This window comes from Sciurus carolinensis, chromosome 2 (assembly GCF_902686445.1).
Source record: "Sciurus carolinensis chromosome 2, mSciCar1.2, whole genome shotgun sequence".
Lineage (NCBI taxonomy): Eukaryota > Metazoa > Chordata > Mammalia > Rodentia > Sciuridae > Sciurus > Sciurus carolinensis.
The window spans coordinates 33,702,417-33,726,746 of NC_062214.1; the positions used below are offsets into that span (position 1 = coordinate 33,702,417).

Sequence of the window (24,330 nt, forward strand, 5' to 3'; positions counted from 1 at the left end):
TTCTTCTTTTGTTGCTGTTTGTTATCTAGATTATTTCAGGTCAGTTTCTTTCTGATAAGAAAGTTGGGACGTACGTTGAAGTGGATATGTTTGGTTTGCCTGTTGACACAAGGAGGAAAGCATTCAAGACCAAGACTTCCCAAGGAAATGCTGTAAATCCTGTCTGGGAAGAAGAGCCAATTGTGTTCAAAAAGGTGGGTCTCAGTGGTACATGTCTGTAATCCCAGGAACTCAGGAGGCTGAGACAGGAGGATTGCAAGTCGGAGGCCAACCTCAGCAATTTATTCTATTTTTATTTTATTTCCTCAAAATAAAAAAGGAAAAAGGTCTGGGGATGTGGCACAGTACCCTGGTTTCAATCCCCAGTACCAAAAAAAAGGGGGGTCTCATGTTCTTGATAACATAACTGTGTTTTTGATATGTTTTCTAGTGAGGGGAAAAAATAAACAATTACTTCTGGTTAATTTGACAATTCAAAAGTTTTAAAAGCAATGTATTTTGAAAACACAAAACTAAACATATAATGGCAAGACCACTAGCTGTGTTTAAACAGAGTATTTTTCCCCTTTTCCCACATTAAGAATATCCATGCCAAAAGAAAACAGCCTGTTTTGTAATATACCTTGCTATGGGGAGGTGATAAAACACAGATGAAACCCAAATATTGGTGACCCATGTCCTTTCCTTCTGAAAATTGAACTTATAGAGAAAGAGCTTAACTTTTTATCTAAATGAGCTAAGTAGAAACTTCAACTTGGCTTTGGAAAAGCAGGACCTAGTTCTTTCTTAGAATTGCAGTCAATTCTTGTCATCAAATGTGCCCTTTTTTGTCCCCATAGGTGGTTCTTCCTTCTCTGGCCTGTTTGAGGATAGCAGTTTATGAAGAAGGAGGTAAATTTATTGGTCACCGGATCTTGCCAGTGCAAGCTATTCGGCCAGGTATGGATAATGTGGTGAGAAACTCTTTATCAAAGCTAAAAGAGTTGTCACTGCCTAGCATGATTATTAAACCATGATTTAAGCAACTATCTGGAGCTTTGTAATTTTGCTATATAAAAGGTATATATGATTATTTATTCACATCTCATAGTTTTTTTGTTTTTGTGGTCCACTATAATATACTCTTGTCACCATAATTTTATGTAGTAAACTATCTGAAACTTGTACATAACTATTTATGTTCCTGGCTTACGATTCTGAAGATTAGTAGTGTGTATTAGTCTGTTTTGTCACTACTATAATGAAAGTACCTGAGGCAGACTGCTTTATAAGGAAAAGAGGTTTGTTTAGCTCACAAGATCAGGCAACCCTGTCAATTTTGCCTCTGGTGAGGACCTCATTGTAGGTGGCATCATGGCAGACATGTGCATGTGGGAGTGACAGATCATCTTACCTAACGGGAACCCAGGGAGCCGAGTGGAGCCAGACTTGCTCTTTTTATACCCCCGCTCCCCCAAGAACTAATTCAATGTCCCAGAGAACTATCTTAATCCTTTCTCAGGGCATTACCCCTGTGCCTTCCCCTTGGCTCCACCTCTTAAAGTTCCCACTACCTCTCACATCACCACACCAAAGACCAAGCTCCGCAGATGAACTCTTAAGGCACAAATCACATCCAAACCATTGTACAAGGTTTGACTGATCTACCCTGGCCTCAGCAGCATAACCGTGTTTCAGGCCATTGATTGGGTTCCAGTATGTTCCAAGGGTGCTCATTCTGAGGTGCAGGCTGAAGGGAAAATGGCAGCTGCATACGGACTTCTCTTGGAAGATCGCCAGAATGCAAAAAGACAAGTCTAAGTCTGCATATGCATGTTGAGCCTCTGCTTGTGCCACAGTACTAATATCCCACTGATCAAGGCAGTAGACCATATGCTGAGCCCCAATCAAGAAATCAAGCATAATTCTATTATAAGGAGCAAATTCGGACCAGTAGTTCAAACCATGGCATTAATTTTTTAATTCTCTCTTTTGGGGGGAAAATATGATTGGAAAGGGAAAAAAGTCAGAATCAACCATGTTTTCCTATCTACTACGGAATATAAGACCTCATTACTCAGAGCCATGTAATTAAAATGAGAAAGAAGTGACCTGTTTGTCATCCAAAGTTACCTAAAATAAACCCTTCCGTCACACAAATGTTCATGGTCGTAACTAACATTGGGAAGACATTATGTGATACCCAGTGTTATTGTCACCCTCCAGGCTATCACTACATCTGTCTGAGAAATGAAAGGAACCAGCCGCTGATGCTGCCAGCTGTCTTTGTTTACATAGAAGTGAAAGACTATGTGCCAGACACATATGCAGGTAAGCAACCTGACTCCAAGGAATGTCTCCATTCGGGGTCACTCATGGTCTGTGGCTTAGTGGAAGAAGCCACTGAACCAAACAAAGGTAGGAGATTGCAGCCTCCAAATCACTTCTATTTTTGTCTGTATGATTAGAGGTAAGTTGCTCAAACTTTGTGATTACATTTTAATACAGTTTATTTTCATTTGAATCTCAATGCCTTAGTCTGGAGTGTATTTACTCACTGGTTGTCTTATAGTCATGGGCTCAGAAATTCTTCACCCATGCTACCCAGCACCACAGTTCTTTATCTCAGTGTGTGCAATAATTTGTCCTCAGTTTTAGAACCTTGATCTTGATGGGAATGGAGTTGACGCCTATAATCCCCCTGACTTGGGAGGCTGCAAGGATTGCAAGTTCAAGGCCAGCCTCAGCAACTTAGTGATGCCCTAAGCAAATTAGCAAGACCCTGTCTCAAAATATTTTTTTAAAGGTTTTTGGATGTAGTTCAGTGGTAAAATGCCCCTAGGTTCAATCCCCAAGAGAAAATAAAAAAGAATCCTGATCCTTTTTATGTGTGGAGTCCTAAATTTTGAGAAATTTGTGACAATGTTAACCAGGAATCACACATTTAAATACTTACAGTGTCAAACATTCTGGGGGCAGGGGGACACTGGGGAATGGTGGAGACTATGGCAGACTTGGAGCATATCTCTCATCCAGAGATGGCGGCAATAATTCACTCCTCCTAGCCACTGCCGTGCAAATGAGACCCATATTGCCAAATCTTTGGATTGTTCCAACAGTGTGGAAAGTGAGCTCTTTATATGAAATGTCTCTGTTTATGAAATATCATTTGGGGCAAATAAGACAAGCAGTGGGACCACTGTGGAATGGATGGAAGCTTCAAAAAGATCCTAGAGAATGTGGAATTTTGTGGCATCCTGAGTTGGAGCCAGTCCAGGGTGACTTTCAGAGCTGAATTGCTTTGAATTCTGTCTCCTTAAGGTTTTAGCAAGTCCCAAGTCTTGTCAATTTCCAAAATGTTACATTGATGAGTGCAAAGATACATAGATGGATAGAAGAATGAAAGATGGATGATGAGTGGGTGGATGGATGAGTGGATAGTTGGATGATAGGTAAATGCATGGATGGAGGGTTGGATGGATGGGTGGTTAGATGGATGATAGGTAATCAATACCTCCAAAACCTTCAATCTAAAATGATTCTTCCCTGTTTAGATGTGATCGAAGCTTTGTCAAACCCAATCCGATATGTGAATCTGATGGAGCAGAGAGCCAAGCAACTGGCTGCTTTGACACTGGAGGATGAAGAAGAAGTAAAAAAAGAGGTGAGAGGGCGTTCTAACCTTTCACATGGTAGCATGGTGTGAAGCATAATTTCCACACCAACTTTCTGACTTCGCCTAAGAAATCTTAGAACTAGAAAATAAAAATGACACATTGGAACACAGTTTTATAGAGTTCCGCAACACATCACAAAACATCCAGATGATTAACTCAGCTGTTCATATTTCATCTTCTTTTGGTATTCTGTGGACACCGCCAGCATCTTATCTTGTGATCACGTTTAACGGTACACTTCTTGCTGTTTCAGGTGTTTCTGGATGGTTTCATACTGATTAAAGGTGATTAAGGCATAGGAAAATGAAGTTAATCAAATCATGTATTTCCTTTGTTTTTAATTTAAAGTGCAGGATGTTCAACATGCTCTTGTAATTTCTTACAACATAGAAAGTACTGAACACAATGCCTGGAATGTGGTAATAGACCCTAAAATGTTTACCATTATTATATGTATATAGTTATGAGTTATGAGTCCCTGAAATAATTCATACAGTATTCTAAATTAGATGTCACAAAGTAAAGAATAATCTTTTGTTTGGGGATCGAACCCAGGACCTCACACTTTCTAGGTAAGGGCTCCACTACTGACCTACATCCCTGGCCCTCTTTTATATATACATAAATTTAGTTGTTGATGGATCTTTATTTTATTTATTTGTTTATATGCAGTGCTGAGAATCGAACCCAATGTTTCATACATACTATGCAAGTGCTCCACCACAACCCCAGCCCACCCTCTTTTATTTTGAGACACAGTCTCACTGAGTTGCCCAGGCTGACCTTAAACTTACCTTCCTCCTGTCTCAGCTTCCCAAGTAGTTGGAATTATGGGAGTAAGCCATCACAAACAACCTAAAGACTAATTACTGAAGGTGAAGAAATATTACAAATGAAATCTAAAAATATAGTGCTTAAATAGAGTGGCAACCCTTTTGATTTTTAAAAAAGTAAAATATAATCTAACGATTATTGGAGATGATATCAATATTTAGAATAATGATAGAAATTAACTCTTTTTATATCTCTCTTGAATAATCAGTGGAAATTTTCAAGGAAAAAGAAAAATGGACAACTAACAATGTAAGAAAAAAACTTCAAAAATTGCTTGGATACCTTGTATGCCTATTAACAAATCCATTAGAGTTGATAATGTTTAATGCATATTTCCAAAATTACTTGGGATTATGGAAAATTTTCAAAATAAAAATAAGAGAAGACCAGAGCCATTCAGAGAGAGCAATGTGAAAATGGGTTGTACATATAGCTTGTCTTTTTATGCTCAATTATTAGTTTTTTTAAAAATGGAATAATATTGATAATATGTCCATGTCATTAGATTGTGTGTGGGTTGGGGGGTAAGAGGAATTGAACCCAGGGTGCTCAACCACTGAGCCACATCCCATAGCCTCAGCCCTTTTTAACTTTTTATTTTGAGATGGGATCTCACTAAGTTGCCCACGCTGACCTTGCATTTGCAATCCTCCTACCTCAGCCTTCTAAATTGCTGGGATTACGGGTCTATGCCACTACACTTGGCATTAAATTGTCTTCTACAAAACGACTTTTAGTGGCTCAGTGTCTTTTGTCACATCATAATTAATTTACCTAATCCCTAATTATTGGATATTTGCAATATTTCACTATTTAATCAGATCTTCAACAAACATATTAATGCATTTTGAATCCATCTGGGATTATTTCCTTTTATTTTCTATAGAGTTTTAGAAATTTTTGATTTTAGATGTTGAGTTCATTAAACATGAGAGAAAATGAGATGAATTAGAAGGAAAGCAATTTAACCTAAAGGTAAAACGTGCCAGTTTCTTACTTCATTTTGTTTTGGTGCTAGAGATTGTGGAATACAGGGCCTTCAATGTGCTAAGTGTGTGCTCTACCACTAAGCTGTACCTCCAGTTCTAGGTTCTTATTTATACCGTGGCCATTATAATGCATAAGACCAACAGATACATCCTGTATGATACAATTAAAAATTAGACTGGAAAATTTTATAAAGATTTTTTTTGTGGTATGCAGAAAATAGGCTTATTTTATATTAACCGAAAATTGTACCTAATAGTAGACATACATGCTTTGAAAATTAATTTGCCTCTAATATCACTGCTTAGTTTTTTCAGAGAGAAAAATGAATAAAACAAAAAACATTTAGTCCCCCTGCTTGGACTATTTCTAGTATTTGCTGCTTGTATGGGGATTACTGAAGGAGGTTTATTTACTTGTTTGAAGGGGGCTCTGTTGGAGACCTATAGGGATCCCCTCTCTAAGCTGCTGCACCCATTGCTGTAGGATTGCTATAGGGCTTGACTACAAAGGGCCCTCACCTGCAGACTCCTCTGAGGGCTGGCCTGGGCTGAGAGGTACCACCTTACCTGACATACCTAGCAGGTTCTTCCTTGGGTAGGGGAGCAGCCAAGCCCAAGGACTGGCAGACCTAGATGAGGAGGAGCTCAGGTGCCTTGCTTCCAGTGGGCAACTTCTGTGTTGCAGTGCAGGCTCCACTGCCCCCAGGGGCATCAGCTGAGGTTGGACTTGGAGGCCATATTTCAGCTGATCTTCTTCCCATCTTGCCCCACCTGCCTCACTTCCCTGTGGTTTCCTCCTGAGAGCATTCTCTGAATAAATCATGTACTGAAGAATCCCCATGTCCAAGTCTGCATCTAGGGAATCCAACAGCACTAAGTAGCCTGCTGTTTTATAATTAAATACAAGAATGAGTACTTTCTCTGAATTATTTTGCTTAGGAACTGGAATTTAAAGATTTGGCAATTGTTATATCTTTGATTCTGGTATTTCTTCTGAGATAATAGTACTTTTCTTTCCCAGGGCTTTTTAAAAAGTTTACACAAGACAAGAGAGGTCTATGAATGAATTTCTTGGTTTGCTCCTATGGACATAAATATGAGATTAGATCTGCTTCCGTAAATCCCCAGAAGTTCTAGAATTCTTTTCTCTTTTCTCCTCTTTTACTAGAGTAAAAGACAATTTATTTAGTGAAGTATAATTCAAGGTAAAGATTGTTTGCATAGATATAAATAAATCATAGCATTCTTCTCTAATTAGAATAGGAATCTCTTTAATCAACTGGGTGTATTTCATTATCTAAGAAATAGACATTTGAACTTGGTATGCTGGTGCATACCTGTAATCACAGTGCCATAGATGCTGAGGCAGGAAGATTTCGAGTTCAAAGCCAGCCTCGGCAACTTAGTGAGGCCCTAAGCAACTTATCAAGGCCCTAAGTAACTTATCAATACCCTGTATCTAAATGAAATATAGAGGCTCGCTTCACTGGGCGATCCAAGATGGTGGCTTAGAGGGAGACTGCACCCCCAGTCGCTCCAGAACCCAGGAGGTAAGAAGGGGAGGCATTGAGAGACTCGGACTGAAATAGAGCCACGGGTGAGTCTGTCCACTGGGTAAAGCTCGGCCCGGGTGGCAGGCCCAGATAGAGGTGGCTTATCGGAGCCGGGCAGGGCAACTAGAGTCATCCACAGGCAGCCCTGCGCACTCCGGCGGTGGGCCCCGCCCACACAGCCAGCTTCTCCAGGTTCTCGGAACGGAACTGGCCCGCTAGTGAGAGCCTTTCTGACCAGAACAAGCTCCGAGTCCCGGAGGCACTGCAGCGCAGCGTACTCCGGCAACGAACCAGTGGAGAGCCTCGATCCGCAAGCAGCCTCTGGGATCAGGACAGGGCAGCCAGAGACCTCTTCAGGCGGCTCTGCCCACTCCAACTGCAGGCTCTCTTCACGGGGCGATCCAAGATGGCGGCCTAGAGGGAGACTGCACCCCCAGTCGCTCCAGAACCCAGGAGTTAAGAAGGGGAGGCATTGAGAGACTCGGACTGAAATAGAGCCACGGGTGAGTCTGCCCACTGGGTAAAGCTCGGCCCGGGTGGCAGGCCCAGATAGAGGTGGCTTATTGGAGCCGGGCAGGGCAGCTAGAGTCTTCCCAAGGTAGCCTTCCACACTCCGGCAGTGGGCTCCTCCCACACGGCCAGCTGCACGGTGCAGGCCCACAGTGAGAGCATTTCCACACAGAGTCAGTTCCAAACCGTGGAACCAGTAGGGGGCTAGGGGCAGTATTCTTCGGATGAGGTGCTTTATCAGATTCCTCCAAGACATCAGGCTACTGAAGGCTGGGAGGTGATACACTGGAAATCTACCGGGACACTATAAGCCAATAGCGGAAAACTGCAATATCTCAGGGTCCCACTGACAACTGACCAATATGAGAAAACAAGGGAAGAAAATGTCCCAAACAAACCTAGATACTACATCAATAAAACCCAATGACAGAACAGCAGAAGAAATGTCAGAAAGGGAGTTCAGAATGTACGTAATTAAAACGATCAGGGAAGCTAATGAGGAGATGAAAGAGCAAATGCAGGCATTAAATGATCGCACCAATCAACAGTTAAAAGACCAAATACGGGAAGCAAGAGATCATTTCAATAAAGAGTTAGAGATACTGAAAAAAAAACAAACTGAAATACTTGAAATGAAGGAAACAATAAACCAACTTAAAAACTCCATAGAAAGCATAACTAATAGGATAGAACACCTGGAAGACAGAACCTCAGACATTGAAGACAAATTATTTAATCTTGAAAGCAAAGTTGGCCAAACAGAAAAGATGGTAAGAAATCATGAACAGAATCTACAAGAATTATGGGATATCATGAAAAGGCCAAATTTAAGAATTATTGGGATTGAGGAAGGCTTAGAGAAACAAACCAAAGGAATGAACAATCTATTCAATGAAATAATAACAGAAAATTTCCCAAATCTGAAGAATGAAATGGAAAACCAAGTACAAGAGGCTTATAGAACTCCAAACATACAAAATTACAACAGACCCACACCAAGGCACATTATTATGAAAATACCTAACATACAAAATAAAGACAGAATTTTAAAGGCCGCGAGAGAAAAGAATCAAATTACATTCAGAGGGAAGCCAATAAGAATATCAGCAGATTTTTGGATCCAGACCCTAAAAGCTAGAAGGGCCTGGAACAACATATACCAAGCCCTGAAAGAAAACGGATGCCAACCAAGAATCTTATACCCAGCAAAACTTACCTTCAAATTTGACGATGAAATAAAATCCTTCCATGATAAACAAAAGCTAAAGGAATTTACAAAAAGAAAGCCAGCATTACAGAACATTCTCAGCAAAATATTCCATGAGGAAGAGATGAAAAACAACGATGCAAATCAGCAACAGGAGGTGCTAGCCTAAAGGAATAGCCAAATAAAGGAGAAACCAAATCATGTCAAAAACAAATATGAGTCAATTGACTGGGAATACAAATCATATCACAATAATAACCCTGAATGTTAATGGCCTGAATTCATCAATCAAAAGACACAGACTGGCAGATTGGATTAAAAAGAAAAATCCAACAATACGCTGCCTGCAAGAGACTCATCTCATAGAAAGAGACACCCATAGACTAAAGGTGAAAGGATGGGGAAAAACATACCATGCACACGGACACAGCAAAAAAGCTGGAGTATCCATCCTCATCTCAGATAATGTGGACTTCAAACCAAAACTAGTCAGAAGGGATAAAGAAGGACATTACATGCTGCTTAAGGGAAGCATAAATCAGCAAGACATAACAATCATAAATATCTATGCCCCGAACATTGGCTCATCCACGTACGTCAAACAAATCCTTCTCAATTACAGAAATCAAATAGACCACAACACAATAATACTAGGCGATTTTAACACACCTCTCTCACCACTGGATAGATCATCCAAACAAAAATTGAATAAAGAAACTATAGATCTCAACAACACAATCAGCATGTTAGACTTAACAGACATATATAGAATATACCATCCAACAAAGAACGAATACACTTTCTTCTCAACAGCACATGGATCCTTCTCTAAAATAGACCATATTTTATGCCACAAAGCTACTGTTAGCAAATACAAGAAGATAGAGATACTACCTTGTACTCTATCAGATCATAATGGATTGAAATTAGAAATAAATGACAGAATAAAAAACAGAAACTTCTCCAATACCTGGAGACTAAATAATACACTATTATATGATGAATGGATAACAGAAGACATCAGGAGGGAAATTTAAAAAATTCTTAGAAGTAAACGAGAACAAAGACACATCATATCAAAATCTCTGGGACACTATGAAAGCAGTACTTAGAGGAAGATTTATTTCATGGGGTGCATTCAACAAAAGAAGTAGAAATCAACAAATAAACGACTTAACACTACAGCTCAAAGCACTAGAAAAAGAAGAGCAGACCAATACCAAAAGTAGTAGAAGACAGGAAATAGTTAAAATCAGAGCTGAAATCAACGAAATCGAAACAAAAGAAACAATTGGAAAAATTAACAAAATAAATAGTTGGTTCTTTGAAAAAATAAATAAAATTGATAAACCCTTAGCCACACTAACAAAGAGAAAGAGGGAGAAAACTCAAATTACTAAAATTCGGAATGAACAAGGAAACATCACAACAGACACGAGTGAAATACAAAACATAATTAGAAGCTATTTTGAAAATCTATACTCCAACAAAACAGAAAACCTCGAAGACATCAACAAATTTCTAGAGACATATGAACTACCTAAACTGAACGAGGAGGACATACACAACTTAAATAAACCAATTTCAAGCAATGAAATAGAAGAGGTCATCAAAAGCCTACCAACAAAGAAAAGTCCAGGACCAGATGGGTTCTCAGCCGAGTTCTACAAAACCTTTAAAGAAGAGCTCATTCCAATACTCCTCAAACTATTCCATGAAATAGAAGAGGAGGGAACCCTACCAAACTCGTTCTATGAAGCCAATATCACCCTGATACCTAAACCAGACAGAGACACATCGAGGAAAGAAAATTTCAGACCAATATCCTTAATGAACATCGATGCAAAAGTTCTCAACAAAATTTTAGCAAATCGCATACAAATATATATTAAAAAGATAGTGCACCACGATCAAGTGGGTTTTATCCCAGGGATGCAAGGTTGGTTCAACATTCGGAAATCAATAAATGTCATTCACCATATCAACAGACTTAAAGTTAAGAATCACATGATTATTTCAATAGATGCAGAAAAAGCATTTGATAAAATACAGCATCCCTTCATGCTCAAAACACTAGAAAAAATTGGGGTAGTGGGAACATTCCTAAACATTATAAAGGTGATCTACGCTAAGCCCATGGCTAATATCATTCTAAATGGTGAAAAACTGAAAGCGTTCCCCCTAAAAACTGGAACAAGGCAGGGATGCCCTCTTTCACCGCTTCTATTCAACATCGTCCTTGAGACTCTAGCCAGAGCAATCAGACAAACCAAAGAAATTAAAGGGATACGAATAGGAAAAGAAGAACTCAAACTATCCCTGTTCGCTGATGACATGATTATATATTTAGAGGAACCTGGAAATTCCACCAGAAAACTTTTAGAACTCATAAGTGAATTCAGTAAAGTAGCAGGTTACAAGATCAATGCTCATAAATCCAATGCATTTTTATACATAAGTGATGAATCTTCAGAAAGAGAAATTAGGAAAACTACCCCATTCACAATAGCATCGAAAAAAATAAAATACTTGGGAATCAATCTCACAAAAGAGGTGAAAGACCTCTACAATGAGAACTACAGAACACTAAAGAAAGAAATTCAAGAAAACCTTAGAAGATGGAAAGATCTCCCATGTTCCTGGATAGGCAGAATTAATATCGTCAAAATGGCTATACTACCTAAAGTGCTATACAGGTTCAATGCAATTCCAATTAAAATCCCAATGATGTACCTTGCAGAAATAGAGCAAGCAATTATGAAATTCATCTGGAAGAATAAAAAACCTAGAATAGCTAAAGCAATCCTCAGTAGCAAGAGTGAAGCAGGGGGTATTGCAATACCAGATCTTCAACTATACTACAAAGCAATAGTAACAAAAACGGCATGGTATTGGTACCAAAATAGACAGGTAGATCAATGGTACAGAATAGAGGACATGGACACAAACCCAAATAAATACAATTTTCTCATACTAGACAAAGGTTCCAACAATATGCAATGGAGAAAAGATAGCCTCTTCAACAAATGGTGCTGGGAAAACTGGAAAACCATATGCAATAGAATGAAATTAAACCCCTATCTCTCACCCTACACAAAACTCAACTCAAAATGGATCAAGGACCTCGGAATCAGACCAGAGACCCTGCATCTTATAGAAGAAAAAGTAGGTCCAAATCTTCAACTTGTTGGCTTAGGATCAGACTTCCTTAACAGGACTCCCATAGCACAAGAAATAAAAGCAAGAATCAACAACTGGGATAGATTCAAACTTAAAAGCTTTCTCTCAGCAAAGGAAACTATCAGAAATGTGAAGAGAGAGCCTACAGAGTGGGAGAATATCTTTGCCAACCATACCTCAGATAGAGCGCTAATTTCCAGAATCTATAAAGAACTCAAAAAACTCTACACGAAGAATACAAATAATCCAATCAACAAATGGGCTAAGGAAATGAACAGACACTTCACAGAAGAAGATGTACAAGTAATCAACAGATATATGAAAAAATGTTCAACATCCCTAGTAATAAGGGAAATGCAAATCAAAACTACCCTAAGATTTCATCTCACCCCAATTAGAATGGCGATCATCAAGAATACAAGCAACAATAGGTGTTGGCGAGGATGTGGTGAAAAAGGAACACTCATACATTGCTGGTGGGGTTACAAATTAGTGCAGCCACTCTGGAAAGCAGTGTGGAGATTCCTCAGAAAGCTTGGAATGGAAACACCATTTGACCCAGCTATCCCACTCCTTGGCCTATACCCAAAGGACTTAAAATCAGCATACTACAGAGATACAGCCACATCAATGTTCATTGCTGCTCAATTCACCATAGCCAGATTGTGGAACCAACCTAGATGCCCTTCAGTTGATGAATGGATAAAGAAACTGTGGCATATATATACAATGGAATATTACTCCGCAATGAAGAATGATAAAATTATGGCATTTGTAGGCAAATGGTCGAAATTGGAGAATATCATGCTAAGTGAGATAAGCCAATCTCAAAAAACTAAAGGACGAATGATCTCGCTGATAAGCGGATGAGGACATATAATGGGGGGTGGGAGGGGTTAGCATTAGGTTTAGGGTTAGGTTTAGGGTTAGGGATAAGGAGAGCGGTAAGAATGAAGGAAAGAAGGACTGTGTAGAGGGAAAAGAGGGGTGGGAGGGGTGGGGGGGAGGGGAAAAAAAAACACATCATTGCCCTATGTAAACGCATGATTACACAAATGGTATGCCTTGACTCTATGTACAAATAGAGAAACAACATGTATCCCATTTGTATACAATAAAAAAATAAATAAATAAAATAAAAAAAATAAATAAATGAAATATAAAAAGGACTGGGAATGTGGCTCAGTGGTTAAGCACCCCCTGGGTTCAATCTCCCTGGTACCAAAAAGTAAATTAAAAAGAGAGTTAAGTAGAGGTTGAAAGAAAGCATCCTCAAATAAATTATTTGTATTTTCACTGTTTAGAAGCAATATATTACCATCTACTACCTATTTGTTAACCGTTGTCTCCAAGGAGTAATTACTTATTTAAAAGAATATTTGCAGACACGTACACATTTCAGCTGCTATAATACAGCAATTAAGTTGAAAGTCCTATAATAAAATATTTTTGTTGATGATCTCTCAGACAGACTGTTTCTTTAATGATTGGGAAAAAAGGTCACTCTAAAGGGAAAGAGTTGGAGGGCCTTTGAGATTACAGAGACCTTCTTTCACATTGGTGTCCTTTGAAAGCCATCTTTTTGCAGGAGATTACACTTATCAAAAAGCTATATGAGAACAGAGTTCTAGGAGACATAAAATTATAGAAGTAGAGTTTTAGGTCAATCTTATTTTTGTATCTCCTTTATGTAAAGTGATCAGAAGGAATTTTCAGAGAAGTATAAAACTGGTTAAACTTAAAGAATATTTGTACTTTTCCAATTTTAGAAATAATTTTAGAGGTGTTCAATTGCATAGATTCCATATTGGTATCATAGAGAACGTTTGAGTTTTTTCCCCTGGAAATGTCTAAACCTTAACTGGCCTCATTTTTGAAACTAAAAAAAAAAAAAAAAAAAAAAAAAAAAAAATTGTCTTCACCCTGTAATATTGGGAAAGAAAAGTCATTTTGTGCTTTTGAACACCAGTGTGGCTTTTATCTTGTGCAATAATGTAAGTTTGTTTGAATGAGGCCACTGAAAATAAGTACCTATGGTTTTCTCAAAAGATATTCTGCCTAGGACCTGGAAGGCAATATTTTAGCAGTTAAGACTTTCCCAGTATGGTCCTTTTAACGTGACACTTCTAAAGGGTGTTTCTATTTGAACAGACTTCAGTGTACTGTAAAGTATTCCCAGACTGTAATAGTCTAATCAGTTATCCTCATAGGGTAATTTTCAAACAAATATGTGGGAAAGTTCAATTATTCTCCCAGTGTTCAAACAATAGGTATTTACTTCTGATCATGTGACAAGACACTCGTCAGATATCATATATACTTTAATATTCAATTATACAATACTCATATATAAAATGAATAATTGTTAGAAATCAAAGCAATAATAGAGATTTAAGTTGCTGGATTTATTTGATCTTAAAATGATTTTTCAAATAAGTCATAATTCAAAGGAAAAGATTTATAAATTTGTACAAAAGAACCTCATCTGAATCCTAACAAATCCTTTATACTGTTTATAAGTTATTCATTTAAATTACTAAAGTTATTCCTTTAAATTAAAAATTATTTTAAAAAATTTATAAACATAGTAAACAAGATAAAATCCCTCAGTTACCTTCAGATACTATTATTTTTGCCATATGCCCTTTAGCATGTTTTCTATACATATTTCTTTTACAATTTTTTTAAAAATTTCATACTCAAATACTTTAATCACAGAAATGCCTAATGAAGTATCAGTGACTTTTTTTTTATTTTCTGCCTTTTGTTTTGTTTTGAGAGAGGTATAACTGTGTTGCCCAGGATGGCCTTAAACTTGTGATCCTCCTGCCTCTATTTCCCAAGTGGCTGGGATTACAGGCATGTACCACCTCACCCAGCTTATTTCCTATTTAAAAAATACACATATAAAGAGAAACATTCAATATATGGATGAGAAAGTATTACATAACAACATTAATGTCAAACTGCAATATCTGAACATGAGGTGTAGCATGTCAGAGTAGTGAAGAAAAAAATAAACATAAAAAGCATTCACTGAGCTAGGCACAGTGGCACACACCTGTAATCCCAGCAACTTGGGAGACCGAGGTAGGAGTATTAAAGATTTGAGCACCTTGCTTAAAAGATATCTATATGTCCTAGTTACTACTCTTTTCATTTACCAGATGAAGAAACTTAGGCACAGAGACGTTAAATCCCTACCCAGTGCCACACAATTATTAAGGAAAAGGACTGAGATTGAAACCCAGGCAGTCTGGCAGCACACTCTGAGTGACAAGAATCTATACCTCACCATATCACATTACCTCCATAACAAAGTTGTAATTTTCTGGTAACCTTTAGTAAGGACTGATTCTTCAGTACTTCCAAGTTACAAAAGTGGTATTCATTCACCAAGTATTCATTTCCTCCACGGGGAAAATTGTGATCTACCACAGAGTACCTGTTCGAGGCCTCACTTGGCCCTTAAGACCAATTCTTCTATTACAAGAATTCCCTACATCATTCTGTGTTCATCATGCACATTCAGGTGTGTGTGCTTTTAGCATAATATCAATGTTGAAAAGGGAAAGTCATTGTAGTACTAAAATTTATTTTATTCCAAGAGATCTACTTTTTACATTGTCAGTTTCCTATGTTTTTATGAGTGAAGTGAAATGTATCCCAGTTTATCTAGAACAGTTTGCAAACATTTCCTAATTCAGTGTATGGCACCAAGGGATACAGTACTCGAACAATGACATGAATTTCACTAGTAAAATAGCCCAACAGCAAAAGAATTTCAATGTGGTGCTCTCAGAAGTTCACAGTGCTTGACTGAATAAAGTCTTGGTACCTCTTAATTTCTTCAAGACAGAAGCTTGACACTTTGTCCACAGTTTAACAACTTGGCACTAAATTCAAGGGTGAGGTTTACTTCTCATACTGGATTCTCATTAAAATGAAACTCTTCCTTCTCTATTCATCTTCCCCCAATAATGAGTTTGTAAAATCTCAACTTATAGAAAAAATAGTTTATAAATATCCTTGAACTTTAAGTTGAACAATAAAGTAAGAAGAGAAAGTTTACTTTTTTAGGAAATGACCTTTAAAAAATGATACCATCCCTTCCATTTCTATACTGTACAACTTTGGCATTGACAAAGCACTTTTATTGAATGCCCTCAATAAAAATGGGTTCTACCTAGAACAAACATAGCAATTCCCATTTTAGAAGAGGAAATGACTTATCATAATGGTAGAGTGATTGGCCTAGTATCAGTGGCTAATAAATTGAACAACTATCTTATCTTTTACATGAGATATATGGAGAATACCATAAATTCACTTGAATTGAAATGAGTGAATGATTGGTTCCATGCAAGTGCTTTTACAAATCTCCTTCATAATTTTTTAAAAATATCAACAGATTATAATAAAAGATTTTGGGGGGGTTCATCTTCCCAAAATAGGGATGAATTCAGAAACTTGAAAATTGTAATCCATGCCATACTCAATAACATAGGGATTATAAAATCATGACTCTCAATAAATGATAAGTGTTTACATTCTACTCCAGAGTAGAACTTCTCAGTTTTTATTGTGCTTACAGTAGGCCTGGGCATCTTGTTACAGCACAGATGCATGTTCCATAGATCTGGCAGAGGCCACAAAAGTCTGCATTTCTTACAAGCTTTCAGGTGATGCTGGTGCTGCTGGCTCATGGATCGTATTTTGAGTAGCAAGATTCTCAAACTTGAGCATGTATCAGAATCACCTGGATGACTTCTTAAAACACAGATTAATAGGTCCCATTCCAGAGTTTCTGATTCAATAGGTCTGGAGTGGATCCAAAAACCTACTTTTCCAACAATTCTCTGTGTTGCGGTGCTGGCCCAGGGACCACACACTGACAATCACTACTTTGGTTCCCTATCCCTGTCTATTGCCAGAGTATGACTCTCCCCAGATGAAATCCATTAATTCCATCCACTCTAAAGTGCCTACTTAGTCCCAGGAACCTTGGAATTGCTCCTGTAGAAACCCTCTTCCCTGATAATTGCCTGGAAGTTGTTCTATGACTGATCACAGTCTTTGTAAAATTAATTAATTTTCAAGACCCATTCCCACATGTATTTTTTTAAAAATGTGACTAATGATGTAATTTTTCACTCTGTTCCCAAGTAGAACTTCTCAATTATCATGTATGTTCAGATCATCTGGGCATTTTGACACAGTACTGATTCAGATTCAATAGATGAATGTCAAAGTTGGTTGGTCTACTTTCTCTTTAGACCTCTCCTTAGACAGAAAGATTTCTTTTGGAAGAGGAATCCATGATTTCTTACTAACTGCAAAGAGTCCATTCCTTCTGATTCTATAAATTGTATCAAGGTTGGCAGACCTTTACAGTTAACCCTCTGTGTCTGTGGGTCCTGCCTCCATGGATTCAACCAACTGCTAATTTAAAATATTTTAAAAGTTGAACTATACTGAACATGTACAGATTTTTTTCTAGTTGTTATTTCCTAAATAATGCAGTAAAACAGCTATTTACATAGCACCTTCATTGTGTTAGGTATTATGAGTAATCTAAAGATGATTTACTGTGTGCAGGAGGATATGTGTAAGTAATAAGCAAATACTACATCCATTTTATTTTTTAAATAAAGGACTTGAGTCTTCCTAGATTTTTCTGTTTGAGGGGTTCCTGGACCCAATCCCATTCCCATATTAAGGGACAACTGTATATAACACCTATGTAAAATAATCAGCAGAGCTACAGTCTTCTACCTTCCAATAGCTTTCTAAGTAACCTAGTATAATTGAGTCCAATGCATATTCTCTAACTCAAAGAAAAAGACATTGTTTTCATTATTTTTGTTCATTAATTTATTCATTCATGTAAAAATATTTTTCATATTTTAGCATAATATTTAGTTGGTTCTTGGTTTCTGGACCTTGCCATTAAAAGCATATCTACTGCTTGTACCCCAACAGGAAAATAAACGTGGATTTATTCTTTTATTCATTCATTCAGTATATTGCTTTAACCCAACTATGTGCCAGTCACTTTGCTGGGTAGCTGAGTACGTATTTATATATACATATACATGCATACATATAATGATGAGAACTATGAGATGCTCTCATAGACCTTATAATCTGAAGGAAGAAACTAACATTAGTAAAAATTCACAATCTACATATGGACTTTAGTTATAATGGTTCAACAGGTACATGCTGATGATTTCTTTATATGATGACATGGCCATGCTAGGTTAAGAATCATTTGCAAGCCAGGCACTGTGGCACATGCCTGTAGTCCAGCGGCTTAGGAGTCTGAGACAGAAGGACTGCTGGTTCATAGCCAGCCTCAGCAACTTAGCAAGGCCCTAAGCAACTTAGCAAGACCCTGTCTCTAAACAAAATATTAAAAAGGGCTAGGGATGTGGGTCAGCAGTTAAGTACTCCTGGTTCCATCTCTGGTACCAAAAATAAAAGAATCATTTGCAGCCATGCTCCAATCACTGCTAGAAGAACTTGCCAGAAATTAATTTTAAAAACAACAAAAAAATTATTTTACTTCTTGGGTGTTTATTCAAAACTTCTTTTAAAAACTGCCAGGTATATGCCTTTAATCCCAGCTACTGGGAGGCTGAGATAGGAGGACTACAAGTCTGGGACCAGTCTCAGCAAATTAGCAAGAACCTGTCTTTAAAAAAAAAAAAAAAAAGATTGGTGTTGTAGCTGAGCGGAGAAAGTGCCCCTGTGTTCAATACCTCCCAATACCTCCTTACTTCTAATTCATCATGTACACTCTCCAAAATATAGGGGTCTTTCTTCACATATTTTATCATGAAAATTTGAGAACATACATAAACTTTGAAAGAATTGTACAATGCACACCCATCTGTCCACTCAGATTTCCTAATTAAAGTGTTGATACATTCCCCTTATCACATGCATAACCCTCTATCCATTTATTTGTCCATCTTAGTTTTAATGAATTTCAAATTAGACTGCAAACAGGTAGTATACCTCACTCCTAAACACTAGAGAACACATGTATCGGTACAACTTTTTAAAAAAGAAATAATCCTGTATTTCTTTGAAATGTAAGATGAACATATTATTTCATTTTATTCAGCTAACAAAAATGTAAGGCACAAATTGTACATACATTTGGGGAAGATCTTTCTGGAGGGAAATTCTGAATCTAATAAAATCAGCCACTGTACACATCTGTCCTAATTAGGTTTCCGCATCATGAAATTACAAGTCTCATCTATAACATTCTGGGGGGGAAAAAACTAATGAGCTTGTTCCTTAACAGCTGGTGACCAGATTAAGGTACCATCACCTTAACTAGTTACGTGGAAGGGACTGTACCTTTCAGATGACTCAGACAAAGCCAGCATCCTCAAATACCTGAAATAGCTCAGTGGCACATCTGTTATTTGGGAGACCCTTTACTTAACATGCTAACCACTCTATTAAATTCTCCAAATGCTCAATATCATCAGTCTGATTATCAGATTGAAATGTTCAGTGCCCAGGATGGCACATTCTTTACAAATCAGCATATTATGTTTTTCCTTCTAGAAAACTTATAAAAATGGCCTTTCAGTTATCATTTTACTAATTTACATATATTTTCAAGACACTCATGTTAGTTTTCAAACTAAGAATATTTTTATAAAATTTTATTTTTAGAAAGCCATTTTTGCCATGTTTTAAAGAAAAACATTGCAATAATTTTGTAATAATTTCATTTGGTCACTAGAGGGCAGGGTCTCACTTCTGCTTTGGTTCATTCTGTGCTTTTTTTTTTTTTTTTTTTTTTTTTTTTTTTTTTCTTCTACCCTAAAATGCAAGATTTAGTTAGGGAAACTGAAGCCCCATTTTCTGAACCTTCTTTCCGTGTTTATTTGGATCCTAAGAGTCTTTCAGATATTAATAAAACACACTTCTGGTTCTTTTGTTATCATAATTTCCACTATCATATGAAAGGATTTTGTGTGTATTTAAACCTCACAAAAGTGAATATTTGGGAAAACCTGGGGAGAAATAAAGTCACATGTGTTGATTTCTACTGATTCTTTTGAGTGGAACAGGGAATTTTATTTTTATGTTTCTTCTTATATGTCCATATGTTGAGAATTATTCTACATTTTAATCATATCAAAAAGTTATAGTATTGCATTACTATAGGTGCTTTTTCGTTTTTCAGCTCTTATGTTTAATCATATTATTGACTTTAACTTTATATATATGGATTCTTTTAGTGCAACAGAGCAATCACTTTGAGAATTATGTTCATGTTTATATGAACATGTTATTTTACTAATTCACATATATTTTCAATATTTTCAGTTATGTTATTCTTGTGGTTCCTTATGCTGCTATTCTCATAGACTATAGAGTGAACTACTAGTTGAAAGATTTAGGATTCGGATGACAGCAAACATTCAAATACCAGTTCTCTGGTCATCTGTATTGCCTCTGGCAAATTACAAGACTTTTAATTAAGTGTTTAGTAAAGACTTTGGATAACAACTTCTTTGCTTTATAATGGTGCTGAGATTGTGGCTTACCCAGCTGTCTGAGATAGGACTGGTGCCCGTAATAATATCTAGCACATGTTGATCTACCATGGCTTTTATTACCAACTGCCATTAGGTAAATGTAGTCAATTAAAATTTATATACACAGCCCTTAGCAAAACTCTTCAAATATTAGTCTGTTATTTGCCATCATAGATTTTCACTCAACTAACATATGAAGTTTGTCTCCAGAAAAACCATAAGAAATCCTTTATAAAGTTCCGACTACACAAGGACCCCCAAATTCCTCAGTCCAGCATTTAATATCCTCCTTATCTGCCCTCTTCCCTCCACCTTTGTTTGGCCAGGTGGGAACAAGGGGAGCGGTGAGCTGTGAATGGTTGCTTCCAGGTTCACTGTCTTTGCAGTTTCCAGAGCACTCCTGTCCCTTTAGGATAGCTAAGGATACATTGCTTAACCTGATAGTCTCGGGATTCCCTGCTCCTTTGAACAGTGGGTATAGATTGGCAGCTTCAGACTAATATGGACTGAAGATGTGTCTGGCCTCTTGGAAATAGTGGGAGTTCACATACGAATTCAATTTTCCAGTTTTTCTCTAAACCTGGGTAGCAGTAGGCTAAAACTGAGTAACAACTGTCCCATTTGTAGGAGATCTCTTTCCAGCTTTGGGCAGTGCTACGTTAAATCTAATCCACTTTGCTTACCAACTGCCTATGAAAACACATTGTGAATAGTGCCCCCTGGGTCTGTGTGGGTGCAGCCCATGCTGTCTGGAGACATTACCAGGTGTGACCCTTGACTAAGCATTTCTTCAGATGCACATGGGATAGTACACCTTCCTTCTTTGCTGGCAAAGCAACTAGTGTGGTAAACATGGACACCCCCTTCATTGGGGGGAGGGGGTTGCTAGGAAGCTTTGACCCTGTTGTGTTGAAATCAACAGACCAAGGCTAGCAATTGACTTTGCTAATGACCCAGTGTTCTGTCTGTTGATCCTTTTGCTTCAGACCATCTGTGCAGCACAAGTGCATTTCTTTTATGAATTTTGTTGCCAAGCATCTATTATTTTTCACACTTCTCCAGGGTCATCCACAAACCCAGTTGCCTACAGGAGCCAGGCAGGTCAAGAACGTAAGTGAGAAAGGAGGAAATAATCCCACAAGGTGGAGAAATGATTCAGTTCTAGTCAGTATGAGTGTATAGGTCCAGTGGTGCCAAATCTGATTGTTCAAAAGAAGTAAGAAATCCATTTTTTAAATGTAAAACTTGCACTGAAAAATTTGGTAACATTGGGTGAGCCAAAGAAAACACAGTCCACATACTGCATTTGGATAAGTAGCCTCATGTTTACAATGTCTTGCTGACCAACGAATACATTTGGCATCCTTCCATTTGGCACGTGATTCTAGGGAGAATTTTCCTAATGGATGTAACTAAATAAAGTGACCATCTCTTTTACCTCAATGCCTCCAACCTGAATAGTCCATGGTTTATAGGCAGGGATTATGTGTTGACATAGAGTAAATTTGCCATTGTTTAAAGCATTTTGGCACTCATGTTTTAAAGATGCTTTGGTGGATGGATTAAAAACCACTTGTGACAATCAACATCACTATTTTCACCTTTATCTTACCTTTGATAAAAGTATTTTCATATGACAGTCTTATCTGTAATGATATGACAAAATGTCACAATGTTGAGCTTCTAATGCCATCTGGAAAATATATTTCCTAAGGTATTTCATAAATGGACTACAAAGTAGAACATCAGAATAACCTCATTGTCAGTAAAACCTGCCATAAACTCAGGAGGCAATTCTAATGAAGAGCCACAGTGTTCAGGGTATTGAAAAGCATCACTGAATAGTATGTAATGACTGAGGCAATTATTTTATCGGGATAACAATTTATTCAGCAATCATTTATTAAATGTTCACTCTGTATAGGGTATGGTGGAGCAGCTGCTGGAGTAGGTGGAATGGAGATTTCATAAGCTTTCATGCTTTTATTATCATCCATTGGTGGTGTTGCATAAACATAAATGTTTGTTTTATTTATTTAACACACACATATTTGCTCTGGGTCATGAAGAATTCTAAGGACTTTGTAAATATTAACCTATTTGATCCCCTAAACAGCCTTGCACGATAAATAATAATATGATCTCCAGTACTTGTATATCCTTTCTCTATAGAAACAGAGACACCAATAATAAGTGACTTGCCTAGTATCACTTAATTCACTTATCCACTTAATCACCACTAGGAAGCAGCAGGGCCAGGATTCGAAGCCAGACAAGTCTAGCTCTGAAATCTGTGCTCTTTTTTATTCACCACATCAATTAGTAATTTCCATAAAACAAACAATCCCCAAAGTGAGTGGCTTACATTATGAACTACTTACTCCTTTTTTGGAGAGTCATTTGTTCACTTCTGCTGATCTGGACCAGGCTCAGCTTTTCTTAGCTGACTCTCTGATATGTGTGTGGAGAGCTGGGACTGGCAAGCACCAGACATGCCAGCCAGAGTGACTCAGGTCCCCTACACAGCATCTTTTATCTGATTGCTTACAGTGGGGAAGGTCTGAGAAACAGCAGAGAAGATCACACCTGTCTTTATGATCCTCTGCTTACATAGAGTTTGATACTCTCTTGTGTTTTTGTTTTGCAGTACTGGGGATGGAACTTGGGCTGCTTTACCACTGCGCTACATCCCTCAGGGTCTTGCTAACTTGCTGAGGCAAGCCAAGCACTACTGTCATGTTTGATGAAAGCAAAACACAGGGTCAGGTCCAGAAGCAGTGAGGAAGGGCACTACAAAAGGGTCTAAATAATGGAGGCCTTTAATTCCATCCACCTGTCACAGTCATGACTCCACACTCTGATACATTCATCTCTCTTTCCAGTTTAAAATCAGGTATTTCAGATTCCAAGTGAGTTGTTGAAAACACATAGGCTTGTAGGTTTAGAAAGGTAATGCAAGTACAATAGGAAGAGTAGAAAATGAAAGGCTACTTATGATTTCAGGCTGATCCTGGGGAAACACCAGCCGAGGCTCCAAGCGAAACAAGGACAACCCCAGCAGAAAATGGGGTGAATCACACTACATCCCTGACACCCAAACCACCCTCCCAGGCTCTGCACAGCCAACCTGCTCCAGGTAAGGGATAGCAAAGCAGAGCTGCACCAGGTGAGAAAGAGTGGAGCTTTGGTGCCCTTATTGCAGAGAGCAGCGTGGTTCAGTTGGCTGTGTGATTTCAAGTGAGGAAAATAGCACAGATCTAAGAGAGGAGCGAATGGATGAATGTATGTATGGCAAGAGGGCTCAAGTGCTCACCAGGCTCTGCTGGCTACTTAGAACTCCCCCAGGTTTCCTGTGTCTTTATTAGTGGTGGATTATGATCCATCTGCTGGCAGGGTTTGTGGAGAGTTCTTCAAGCAACTCATAAACAACTCTGCTTTAGAAGCACATTCTTAGTCCTACTTCATTAAGTCTCTGCCAAGAGCTCCTTTCCCTCTTACTCCAGCTTGCTTTTCAGTGCCCTTGAGTGTCTACCATGTGCTACACACTCTGCTAAACCCTTCACTTGGATTATTTCATCTCACCCTCACACCAGCCCTCCACAGGAGATTCTATTATCATCCCCCTTGTGCTGATGAATAGGCTGCAATTTTGAGGGGGAACAGTACTTCCTGAGGACCAACTTAGCCAGTGGAAACTGATGTCAGGACAGACATAGTTCCCAATAGTTTTCATTTATATTTCAACCAAAATTATACTCATGTCTCCTTTCTCCAAAAAAAAAAAAAAAAAAAAAAAAAGGCCTTTGTTTTCTCTGTAGCTCACTTGACCTT

General features: G+C 38.0%; 1 protein-coding gene across 3 annotated transcripts in view; it reads left to right on the forward strand.

Moving 5' to 3' along the window:
* Positions 1-24,330, forward strand: part of Plcb1 (phospholipase C beta 1) — a 710,759-nt gene that overhangs the window by 563,587 nt on the left and 122,842 nt on the right. For all 3 annotated transcript variants that reach the window (XM_047539543.1, XM_047539544.1, XM_047539542.1), the window contains exons 20-24: positions 30-194; positions 840-939; positions 2,206-2,310; positions 3,534-3,643; positions 23,503-23,635. In XM_047539543.1, coding sequence (XP_047395499.1) covers positions 30-194; positions 840-939; positions 2,206-2,310; positions 3,534-3,643; positions 23,503-23,635 — 613 coding nt within the window. The remainder of the gene's footprint in view (positions 1-29; positions 195-839; positions 940-2,205; positions 2,311-3,533; positions 3,644-23,502; positions 23,636-24,330) is intronic.